General features: G+C 42.7%; 1 protein-coding gene and 1 long non-coding RNA gene across 3 annotated transcripts in view; one reads left to right on the forward strand and one right to left on the reverse strand.

Moving 5' to 3' along the window:
• LOC120918629 (acid-sensing ion channel 2) overlaps positions 1-13,133 on the forward strand; it is a 735,690-nt gene that overhangs the window by 714,139 nt on the left and 8,418 nt on the right. For both annotated transcript variants that reach the window (XM_040330316.1, XM_040330315.1), the window contains exons 6-8: positions 3,452-3,605; positions 7,879-7,970; positions 11,231-11,310. In XM_040330316.1, the coding sequence (XP_040186250.1) occupies positions 3,452-3,605; positions 7,879-7,970; positions 11,231-11,310 (326 nt within the window). The remainder of the gene's footprint in view (positions 1-3,451; positions 3,606-7,878; positions 7,971-11,230; positions 11,311-13,133) is intronic.
• LOC120918630 overlaps positions 1-13,133 on the reverse strand; it is a 110,503-nt gene that overhangs the window by 64,548 nt on the left and 32,822 nt on the right. The gene's annotated exons all lie outside the window — the stretch shown is intronic.

The following is a 13,133-nucleotide window of genomic DNA, read 5'->3' on the forward strand; positions in this document are numbered from 1 at the left end:
ATGAATGTTGCAGCAAAGTTCAGTTACAGAGACCCCATAGGATGATCATGAGGCGGCACTCGTCTTATTGTCGAAGACCTGAAGACAGGACCAGTGATGATGGTGATCCTCCAACCAGCTTGGAACATATATGTTTTCTAGTAGCATGGTGTGATACTCGGGATCAGCCTATCTATTCTGTGCTTTGGCTCCTAGTATTTTTCTAATCTGTCATGCCACCAGACCTCCAACTATCAGAAATGGCCCTTAGGAGCCTAACCTGGCTCTAGCCTATGCTGGTTAACGGGCCCTAAGCTAAAACTATCTATAGAATCCTAGACCAGAAGGGACAGGGTTATCTAGAATAGCTTACATTCAGAGTAACCAAAGCAAAGATGTCTGTAGAGAAATGTTTGGATTTCCTCTTTCTTTGGTACTGCTTTTACTTTAATAAATGCTAAGTAAGAGGCTTGCGTAAAAAATATTTAATATATCTACATAAAAGCCAAGCTAAACTCACATTTTAGATTTATTTTATTTAAAAGAAATCTGTCACAGGAGAACCATGGAGGCTGCCATTCGTAATTTCCCCTTTGAAAACTCTACTTTACCCGTGTGATATGCCAACCATCTGGCAAGAGTTTATAGGGACCGGCTGCCCTCTACTGTCTTGCCTGCAAATACTGTGTACTGTGTATGCACTTCCCGTCTCGGAGTTGTTGGGTAAAAAACCCAGAAGGAGAAAGTGGAGAGAGACTGAGAGTCTGAGACACACGTTCTGTCCATGAGAAAGTTGTGGCTGACCACAGAATGCAGGGATTACTAGGCAAGTGCGCCTAGATTTAGTGGTTTATTATTATTATTACCCATAGCTTTTGCCTGTATATACCTAAAGACTGGTGACGGAAGCATTTCTCTCTTATTGATGTTATCTCACATGCATAGGTCTGTGCTTACTGTATGTGTGTAGTGATCACTTTCCAGTATACTAATAGGTGAACCGGTTTATTGCAATAAAGTTTATATGCACCTGTTAGGGTTGCAAATCTGTCATCATTCTCTCAGATGAGAGAATCTTCTCCCCAAAATATTTCTGCACATCTGTAAAATGAGAGTGTTCTCTATTAGCTTCCATCACGCTTTTATATGACGCCTTCAGCAGTGGCGGCCGGTGGTCATTTTTTTTGGGGGTGGTGGCAAACAGTAAAAGTGACGGTCGGTTCGGTCTCGTGCACTTACCCCCTCTCTATGCAGCACTTCACCGGTGGCTTTCCTTGCTTGGCAGTGGCGACAGCTTTCCCTTCCTCTACTTCCTCTCCTCGGCAGCCAATCGGGAGTCTTCTCTTTTCGGCCAATCGGAAAACGGGTCTCAGACCTGCTTCTGATTGGCCGGATTGAGGATCAGTTTTACAACAGTGAATATTCATTCACTGTTGTAACACCTGGGTGGGCTCATGGCACAATGCTCTGCGCTCCGAGCCCACCCTATTTTGAAGCCTTTTAGAGCCTCTGGCTCTAATCAGATGCTTCAAAAAAACACCCCAGCATCCTGAAAGGGGCCAGACGCATGAATAGGAGGTGGCTGCCGTGGATAGATTCATGCCAAGTATGAATCTATCCATTATTCATATAGGGAGTGGTGTGAATAGAGAGGGCAGAGCCGGACGCCCCTAATGGATGGGCCGCCATTGGCCTTCAGTGAGGACCACCCTGATATGACCAGTCTCTCCCATATAGGCAACGTATAGACAAATGTAGGTATACAGGAGGAGGCTTGTTATATCACCAGAGGAAAAGACAGGATTTGTGAAGTTTTGTCTATGTTGCATTGTTTTACATGGTGAATGGAAGATTATCATATGCAGAATTGTTGATCTGAGCTAATAAAAACAGATAAAGACAATACCCACATCTCGTTTAAAAATAGACATTTGATTAAATCAGTGCTCGCTCCACGCAGACTAGGAACAGCAGATCTCTTAGCATTGTTAATACCCAGAACTCACAAGAAACCCGATTACATGCGCCTACTCATTAACACGCTATCATTCATTTCAGCCTGTTATGCAAATTGGACCACATTTTTTTTTGATGTTTATTATTTTGAAACATCTTTTTAATAGGGTGTAATTGTTTTTGTCTCAAATCAGCATTTTTTCCTCATTTAACCATTTTAATTATTTGCGTGTTTCTTCCTCACTGCATCTGAGAGTCTAATTATAGCAGATCATTCAATAAATAGTGAGATATCCATCCTTTATTATCTCCCAATCTTCAGATTCTTTAGTCTGGGCTGGAAAATTAAACATAATTTACACATCCGATCATCATTGTACATTTTACTAATAATTTTATAAATTAATTTTATGACAGAGAAAATGCTGTTTGCTTAATTAACCTGTCATCACCATATAAAAGTAATTACTTAGATTTAAAGTATGTGTAACAACTGAAGAATTTTAAAGAATTTCTTTACAAAACAAAAGAGGAAAATCTTAAAGCGGGAGTTCACCCGAAAAATTTTTTTTAACATTAGATTGATGCTCATTTTGTCAAGGGTAGTTTTTTTAAAATCGAAGCCGTACTTACCGTTTTAGAGAGAGATCTTCTCCGCCGCTTCCGGGTATGGTCTTCGGGACTGGGCGTTCCTATTTGATTGACAGGCTTCCGATGGTCACATACATCGCGTCACGAGTAGCCGAAAGAAGCCGAGCGTCGGTGTGGCTCTATACGGCGCCTGCGCACCGACGTTCGGCTACTTTCGGAAAATCGTGACGCGATGTATGTGACCGTCGGAAGCCTGTCAATCAAATAGGAACGCCCAGTCCCGCAGCCCATACCCGGAAGCGGCGGAGAAGATCGCTCTCTAAAACGGTAAGTACTGCTTCGATTTTAAAAAAAACTACCCGATTCCCCTTGATAAAACGAGCCTCAATCTAATGTTTAAAAAAAAGGTTTTTGGGTGAACCTCCACTTTAAGATGCTGACCAAGAGAGCCTGGAAAATAAATCAAGGATCGCAGTGTTTTTTTAAAAAAGTGTTATTTTTATTTTCATACTTTGTAACTAAGAATGATAAACATTTTCTTTAGCAATGCATAATCTAAAATATGACATACTATGAGGTTGATTTACTAAAACTGGAGAGTGCGAAATCTGGTGCCGCTCTGCATAGAAACCAATCAGCTTGCAGGTTTTATTGTCAAAGGTTAATTGGACAAGCTGACGTTGGAAGCCGATTGAGCCGAGCTGCACCAGATTTTGCACTCTCCATTTTTAGTAAATCAACCCCACTATGTGGTATTAAGATCATCAATATGTACACGACACATCTTTGAGGGACATTTCCACCAATCTATTCCTTGCTTTAAGTTTATGGTATCTACATGCCACTAAATGGGCCGATTTCCAGAAATTGAGCGTAAAAGTCTCTTTACAATCTGTTGTAATCTCTGTTGTCCTATCTTTTACAGGTTTACTGACAGAGAAGGATGGAGGGTTTTGCATGTGTACAATGCCCTGTAATCTTACTAGATACAACAAGGAGCTGTCCATGGTGAAAATCCCCAGCAAGACATCTGCCAAGTATTTAGAAAAGAAATTCAACAAGTCGGAGAAGTACATTACGTATGTGCAAGAGCAAATTAATGCCGTGTTTCAATGAATGTAAATGAGGCTTGCATGGCTGCCGTCTCCCGGAATACTCAGGGAAAGCGGAGTATTGTGCTTCTACAACATCTGCTAGGTCACAGTTACTGAGCACTGTTTTAATCTAATTAAGAAAGAAGACAGTGGGTTGACCAGGAAAATAACACATTGGTGACTACACAACTCTTAATTAAATACAGAAGATATTTGTGCATGTTAACACGGGCAAACACTACCCTGCGGGTTTGCACGAAAAAAAAAACCCTGTGAGCTCCGGTCAGAGCCACTGTACTAACCATGAGAGGTTAGTCCAGCAATCTCCCCACTAGAACTGGAAAAGGTTTGACCGCACTCACAGGTTTGAAGCAAAAGTGAAGACTTTATTGAACATAAAATACATACACATTAATGCAGACCTGGCAGAGATTAATGCGTTTCACGAATTGGAATTCGCTTAGTTATAGCAATCTCCCCAGCTGAGCTGTTGTGTTCTGATCAAGGGATGCTCACCTGCCAGAACACTCTGATCAGCACTTTCTGCCATTGGCAGAGAGCGCTGATCAGGAGTCGGTCGGCTGCTGGTTTTCCAGCATGCACGTCCAAAAGAAAATGGCTGAACAGTCGTCTTCTGTCAGACAGACTGACATACACATGGGCAGATTGTCGGAATTTTTTTTTCTCCTGACATTCTACCTGTGTGTACGGGGCTTTAGGCATTCCATAGATTATGCAACTTTTTTTCCCCCCATTACGGTGAAAGGAAAGACTGACGCTCAATTCCTCCAGCAACCTAGTGTTGATGGGGACTCCCTCCCGCTATTGTGTTCTGCTGGTATGGACAAGGTACAATAAAACCAATTCTAAAAAAACCTACCCTCGACCCCAAAGACCCAAACAACCGGAGGCCCATAACAGGTCTAAATGTTTTCTCCAAGGTAATGGAGAAAGTAGTTGTACAACAGCTGCAACTGTATTTAGACACCCATAAATTACTCGACTTCCGTCCGGGTCACGGAACAGAAACGGCGCTGCTCAAAATATGGGATGACGCTCTAGAGGCCGCAGGCGAAGGAGAATCTTGTCTCCTGATACTGCTGGACCTAAGCGCCGCTTTTGACACTGTAGACCACGGACTACTACTGGCTAGGCTAGCTGAAGTAGCAGGAGTCGCTGAAGGTGTTTTACCCTGGTTCTCCTCCTTCTTGGAAAACCGATCACAAATAGTGAAACTGGGGTCTTTCACTTACGGTGTCATGCGGAGTCCCTCAGGGATCTCCCTTGTCGCCCGTATTGTTTAATATATATCTTTGCCCTCTCTTTGAAATCATCAGTAACCAGAAGTTACTTTACCACTCCTATGCAGACGACACACAACTGTATTTCCGCATCTGCAACAAAAAACAGAACTTCTCCTGTTTCACGCCAACCGGAAAAATCCCCCCGCGACAACATAGACACCCCCGCCCATTCTGGGTAAAACTATCACCCCTAGCACCAAAGTCAAAAGTCTCAGAGTCATTTTCGATACCTACATGACAATGGATGCACAAATAGGATCAGTAGTCAGCGGATCTCACCATCTGCTGCGCCTACTACGCAGACTCACGCCCTTTATCCCGATAGAGGACAAAAAGGACATTGCAGTCGTGGTGGGAACAATCATCAATTCCAGACTTGACACGCAAATGCCCTCTATCTAGGACTCCCCAAATACCAAATCACTCGTCTGCAAGTCGTTCAAAATACGTCCGCTCGACTAGTGACTGGAAAAAAACCATGGGAATCAATCTCACCTTTACTGAGATCCCTTCATTGGTTGCCGGTAAAAGACAGAATCACTTTCAAGGCACTCTGCCTAATACATAAGTGTATTCAAGGTAATGCCCCCCCAATATCTATGCGAAAAAATAAAAGCCCATAACCCCAATCGCATTCTGCGATCCACCAATCAAAACCTCCTCCAGATACCCAAAGCCAGATACAAGTCCAAAGGAGATCGAAGATTTGCAGTCCAGGGACCTCGCCTGTGGAATGCACTACCAACCACCATCCGACTGGAGTCGGACCACTTGGCCTTCAGGAGAAAGGTTAAAACCCATCTCTTCTGAAGTCAAGGGGTTCCTTACCCATGAAATGGATACAGCGCCCAAAGGCGATTCAGTTCGCATGTGTTGCGCTTTACAAGTTTCTCACTCACGGAGCCTTCCCTGCTGGCAAAACAGAATGATTAATGGTGTTGTCTATAGCTGGTGGCACTACTTGTTCTGGAAAAACTGGCTGGTTGCACACACATCAATCTGTAGATCGACTTGTGTACAACCAGGGTGCCCATACATGGATCCAAATGTGTCCAGTCTTTGTGAAACAGACACAATTTGATCCATTTATGTCCGGCTTAAGAATGAAGACATAGTTCATAAATTCACAAGCTCTGCCATTACTAACGCAGCAATTCCATAAAAGGGGTAGTTCTCCATAACAACTAGATTTCAGCTGTCACTTTTCTAGTGCAGAGGTGGGACTAAAAAGGATTAATCTAACTGCTACAGGCAACTTCTTACATTTGCCTTCTATGACCTGTATAGAAATGTTTTCTTTTTTTTTTTTCTCTTAGGAAGTGAATTATTACATAGAGGCTGATGGGAAAATCTGCCCCAACAAACATTTCTTGTTACCCACGGCAGCTATAGAAAATGATAGAATATGTTCAATAGTGCACTGAAGAAATTAGATTTGAAAGTAGATTTGTTGCTATCCACAAGAATTTTTTCCTCTAACACATTTTTCTATATCAGCCTCATCGTTCTCATTCAAGCTAGAAAAAGGACTGTACACTTTTAGGAGTAAATTACTATAGCTATATCGGTTCATGTTCAGCTACATCGATTTAAACTTCGATTAAAAAGTCAAAGTAGCCGAGCAGAAAAAAAGTTGGCCCAACAGTGACTGCGGCCAATTAGCTGCAGTCATTATTTGGATATTCTGACAGTTGAGGGTGCCAGCTGTCAGAATACAATAGCCACCATCAACAGATTTATGCATCCACACTGCTGGGCTCAACGATTGAAGTCTTTATGTATATTGCCAGCTTTAAAGGTACAATTATTTTCCCCTAAATAGCTTCCTTTTACGTTAGTGCAGTCCTCCTTCACTTACCTCATCCTTCCATTTTTGCTTTTAAATGTCCTTATTTCTTTTGAGAAATCCTCACTTCCTGTTCTTCTGTCTGTAACTCCACACAGTAATGCAAGGCTTTCTCCCTGGTGTGGAGTGTCGTGCTTGCCCCCTCCCTTGGACTACAGGAGAGTCAGGACGCTCTCTATGTTGCAGATAGAGAAAGGAGCTGTGTGTTAGTGGGCATCCTGACTCTCCTGTAGTCCAGAGGAGGGGGCGAGCACGACACTCCACACCAGGGAGAAAGCCTCACATTACTGTGTGGAGTTACAGACAGAAGAACAGGAAGTGAGGATTTCTCAGAAGAAATAAGGACATTTAAAAGCAAAATGGAAGGATGAGGTAAGTGAAGGAGGACTGCACTGAGGTAAAGGAAGCTTTTTAGGGAAAAAATTGTACCTTTACAACCCCTTTAAAGCTGGCAATATACATAAAGACTTCAATCGTTGAGCCCAGAAGTGTGGATGCATAAATCTGTTGATGGTGGCTATTGTATTCTGACAGCTGGCACCCTCAACTGTCAGAATATCCAAATAATGACTGCCGTTAATTGGCCGCAGTCACTGTTGGGCCAACTTTTTTCTGCTCGGCTACTTTGACTTTTTAATCGAAGTTTAAATCGATGTAGCTGAACATGAACCGATATAGCTATATATGCATGGTTTTTGCACTGGTACACATGGTAGCATTTGTGCTAATTTTCACATGCATACATGGACCATATAGGCTGCTGCTGTTGCTCACATTTGACATAGACCTAGCAAAAATACTGTCTGTAGGCAGTGTTTACACACTACTGACCGAACCTGAATGAGCCATTGATGTGGCGCGGCATAAATAACTCATTCAGTGCCGATATGTAAAGATGAACAGTAAGCGATCAGTGGAGGCAGCAGTAAGACTACACGTCGGCCATGACCAGATATGCTGCATGTATGTAAACATTACATGCATAAACAGTAAGGAAAGCATTTAATGCAGGATCTTTCTGCCGCCAAGATCTTGCGTAATTTTCATACAGTTGTGCTAATAACCCTTTACAGACATATTCTTCTTTATTGGTTTCTCCTCTAAACAGGGAGAATATTCTTGTCCTGGACGTTTTCTTTGAAGCTTTGAATTATGAAACAATCGAGCAGAAAAAAGCTTATGAAGTGGCCGGGTTGCTTGGTGAGTATGCGCTTCCTCACTTAAAATGATAAGCTGGTAATCAATGTGACATTTTTTATTTTTTTTAAAGCATTTGTGACCATGTAATATAATGACTACATACAGTATATGTGGCCACTTTCATGTAATTGCTTAGAGAGCTCTAGCGTAGGTCAGTATAAAAGATCACTGTTGCAGGCACTGCCTTCCTGAAATGCGGCCCCGCTCTGTATAATAGAAACTGAAGGGCCTGCTGAGAGCAGGAAATGGGGTTTAGATGCTCTAATGTCCTGAACTATCTGGCTACATTTATGTGTTAGGACGCTATGTTGTTTCATCTTAAATATATTCTCTTCCAGCACAGACCATTATTATCGCAGCTTGACATGCCTTTCATCTATATTACTGTAGAATACGGCTAAGTAGGGCTCCCGAAAGATTTTATTTAACCAACTATTAACAAACCAATAGAGTCCTCAGGGAAGAAGGAAACAAAGAAAACAATTGAGTGAGCTAAAAGTATGCATTAGGTGACACCACTAATAGAGGAAAAATATTTTTCCTGAATCAAAATGATCCACTTTTTTTCTGCAACCCTCAACCCCGTGATATACTTGCACCAACAAACAAAGCGTATATGTCTTAAAGGGGTTGTAAAGGTTTGTTTTTTTATTTTCAAAATAGGTTCCTTTTAGACATGTGCATTCGTTTTTGTCCGAATGCATTTTCGTTTGAATTTCAGGTATTTTCATTATTGTTTTAACAAACGATAACGAAAGCACAAAAAACTAAAACCGATAGATCCTTATGACAGGTAGATGTCTTCTTGAGAACAGACAGGCAGACATATGTTTATTGTCTGTAGGGTAAGAGGCCTTCTGAGGTTAATAGAATTATTTGCCCAATGAACTGAAGCGGTATACACACAGTTGACTCTCTTTACTCTTCTCATTTTAAAGAGGGATGGATCACGGGGTGACCTATAAACAATAAGAAGCACTAGTGACATCTAAACTCGCCTTTTAAACAGCCCGATCGTCACCTGAGTGCCGCACTGATGGTGAATTGATAGTTCAGCTCTTGTAAGAGCTGTGCAATGGACATTTTAAGCTGCTTTAATAGGAACTCCACCCTAATAGTCAATTGTATAATAAAGGCACCTTTAGGCCAGCTGTAGAACGCTACATTTACTTTACATTAACTATTGATTCTATAATTTCAACCATTTTCTTTCTCCATCCCATCCTATGTTTTTATCACTCACTGATCTTCTTTCTACCGGTGGCCATTTGTATTAAGGGCAGCTGAAGCCAACTCCCTTTACTTCACTTCTAATCAGCGGAAGTGACGTTTTTACTCGCGACACTGAGCATTTATCAAGCTAAGAGCTTTTTGACATTAGTAGTGTAATTTACCTCTAATTTACCTCTGGTGAGTGTATATCTATGAGCACAGGTATGGGGCAGAGCACTGTTGTAAGCTAGGGGTAGAAAAAATGGCAGAACCTCTGGCAAAAAAAAAGCCACATGAAAAATGCTCATAGTGGCTCATATTGCAAAAAAGTTTGAGTGTTAATGGGCATTTGCTTTTTTAAGCGTGTTTTTAAGTGTGTTTTTTTAAAAACATGTACACTTTAAGGCTGGGTTAACACCTATGTGAATTGGATGCGTTTCCCCACATCCAATTCACAATGCAGGAGATTGTGACTGGCTCTCTATGTGTGAATTGCACAGGGGCCCTGTGCTTCTTTTGGTTAGTTTCAGGTCAGAATTCGGGCTGAAATCAAACCTGAGGCGGTGAAAAGAGACGCACCAGACCCCTACTGTGAGCCGCTGCATTCTCCAGTGTATACCCAGCCTAAACCGCTAAACGCAGCATTGAGCACATAACACCCTGTAGTGAGCTGATAATGCTGCCTCTGCTGCACTGAAATCTCCAAGCAGTGTGGGTAACCCCACCCCAATTCTGCTGGACTATAAAACAGCTTCCCCCTCTACTCATCTCTATAACATGGGGGAGGAAATCTGTAGTTCACATAGGTGAACTGGGCAGGCCTGATAAAATTATTTGGGATTTTAGTGCACAGTAAGGCTCCTTTTACACTAGGTGCTACGCAGTCCGCCAGCTCGGTGGGAGATCAATCCGTTGATTTCCGCAGAGCTGGCGGATGACAAGCTCCTCTCTGCTCACTGAGTGGGGAGGGGCTTGTCGGACGCTGCTGTTTCCTATGGAGCGATCTGATGAAAACGCACAGCATGTCCGTTTTCATCCCATCCGCCATGGACGGATGGGGACATATCCCCATATCTGTTTTTAGCAGATCGGCTCGGGTCGGATGTCAGCGGACATGTCTCCACTGACATCCGACGCTCCATAGGATTGCATGCAGCGGCCGTTCAGGTCCGCTGTCAAAACTGACAGGCGGACCAGAACGGTCCGTCCCTGTGAAAGGGGCCTAAGTTGGGAGCTCAATGGATTACTGGTAGATCACAAGGTATTTTTCTGTACAGCATTTTTAAAGTGATTAAACATAATGGAATGTGCATGTGTTGCAGAGATATACTGAAAATGTTTATTTTATTGTGACCAGACATATTCTTTAAACATGCGCAGAAATTAACAAATTAAACCCTTTAATTAACATACACTAAATAGCAGATGTGACTCTTAGGTGATTCACCATCAATTCTGGCCATATACATAACATGATGGTGTTCTAATCTGCAAACCCAACCAAGCAGATCATTGCACCCCATCACAAACTTGAAGCGATCATAATTGTTGATGGTACATTGCCTTGATCAGTCAGGTTTACGATAGGAATTGATTATAATTTGTCTGAGAATTCACATGCGAGTCAGAATTGCACACTGCAGAGTTATCAACAAAAGTTATTAGAATCCTAGAAAAAATTTGCTAAGCATGTTAAATCCTTTGAAAATACCTCAAATTGTGCTGTCACTCCCAAAAAATTGTTGCTTGTCAGTTCTGTCAAAAAAATTTGTGTCATGTGACCGTCTAGACCAGTGATAGTGAACCTTGGCACCCCAGATGTTTTGGAACTACATTTCCCACGATGCTCATCTACACTGCAGAGTGAATGAGCATCATGGGAAATGTAGTTCCAAAACATCTGGGGTGCCAAGGTTCACCATCACCGGTCTAGTTGACCACCTTTAACATCCTCTGTAATTTTCTTATACTGGTGTGGGTATTGACTGCAGTGTGTGTGACATGTTTATCAAGCGCTATCAGTGACACTGTGCCCCCTCTTCCCACAGGTGACATTGGGGGTCAAATGGGACTTTTCATAGGTGCCAGTATCCTGACTATCTTGGAGCTATTCGACTACATATATGAGGTGAGTTAAAAAAACACAAAGCCTTAGGGATCCTTATCCTTATTCCTCTTCAATTCGTCAGTTTGACTTGTTTGTACAACCTTTTTGTTATCACAAAGAGCAGGCTGCTTCCAATCCAACCATTGCCATGTGCATTCAGCAACTCAATATTTAGGTGTACATACCTACAGGGGTCGAGTCCTGGGGAAAAAAGTGTGGGAACTCCCACCCAAGATCCACTCCCCCACCAAAAAAAAAAAAAGATACGCTCATATGCATAATTACTAAACCGCATGTTTTTTTTTTTTCGATCCACTGTACCTTAGTAATCCTTTATGTTACTGGCCTGCGACGGAATACCTGCACACTACCTGATAAATCCATATACAGGAAGCGGCCAGTAACATAAAGGATTACTAAGGTTTGCCTGCCCCTGACAGTGACTCGAGCTGGGCATCGCCGATTAGTGAAGGATTGGCTTGGGCGGCTCCGCTGCTCTAGTCCTGCAAAGGGAACTGAGTTCCTGCTGTGAAAAAAGTGCAGGAACTCCGTTCCCACGCGTTCCCGCAGGACTTGAGCCCTGCATAGCTACTAGAAGTGTTGGCACTTCATGGGCTTTTCAGTTTCAGGCCTTGGTTTCCCAGGTCTAAGGCTGTGCCTATCTATCCTATCTTCTACTCACACATTTGCTAAGCTTTAGCGGGTGTTCAAGCCCCAACAAATGCCAGCTTCAATTGATAGTTCCTTCAGGAGCATAACTCAGTTATTTAAGAATGACCCAATTCCTGTGTCCTGTGAAGTACTCAAAGAAAAGCATTTTACTGGTAAGTAAAATCAGCGTTTACACAAAGCCTGCTTTCAAAATGTAAATGATCCCTTTATCTTAATGACCATGTCCCTTGTGGTTCCAAACTATTGAAAGGTTAGGAACTTTTTTCTATCGATTACTGCTTTCAATTGCTTTTGGTGTTAGGAAAACAAACCATGCCTTTGTGTGTAATCACCACTGCTTGTTGGTGTTAAAGTGGAGTTCCAGCCTGGGTGAAAAAAAAATCAAAGTCAGCAGCTACAAATACTGTAGCTGCTGACTTTTAATATTAGGATACTTGCCTGTCCAGGGAGCCTGCGATGTCGAAACCCAAAGCCAACCCGTCCATCGGCTCTGAGTGCAGGCGCCGGCATCCTTATTAAGGGAAACGGGCAGTGAAGCTATGTCTGTCTCCTATTGAGCATGCATACACGGCGCTTTCTGAATGGTCTCGTCATCTTCTGGGGCACAAACAGGTCCCAGAAGGCGACAGGGGGGAGGAGGAGGGCACAAGAAAAACCAGGGAAGTGACGTACGTTGTCGTGGGACGGAAGTCCCGAATGAAAATATACAAAAAAGGTATGAAAACAAAAATTCCAAAAACGAGGGGGTGCTTCTTTTTTCGGAGTTACATTTTTGCCTGGAACTCCGCTTTAACTGCCTACGGACCAGTTATACTGTGGCAGGCTGGCTCCACTGCACGAACCGTCGCAGCTGTACATCGGTCGCTTTAAGCTGGCTAGCAGACACGTGCCCGTTGCATCGCGGGGGTGCCGATGATCGTGACCAGCCACAGGCAGAACAGGGACATGTGTGTGTGTAAACACACACACGTCCCTGTTCTTTTCAGTGAGGAAATGCAGATCGTGAGTTTTTAATAGCTAGGAACCACGAACTGTCATTTTCCTCTAGGTCAATCCCATCTCCCTTCAGTTAGAACACACATTAGAGAACACAGTAATCAGTGCATTTTTATAGCACTGATCGCTGTATAAATGCCAATGGCCCCAAAAGTGTCCGATGTTTCCGCCATAAT

The sequence above is a fragment of the Rana temporaria genome, chromosome 12, assembly GCF_905171775.1.
Source record: "Rana temporaria chromosome 12, aRanTem1.1, whole genome shotgun sequence".
NCBI classification, from domain to species: Eukaryota; Metazoa; Chordata; class Amphibia; order Anura; family Ranidae; genus Rana; species Rana temporaria.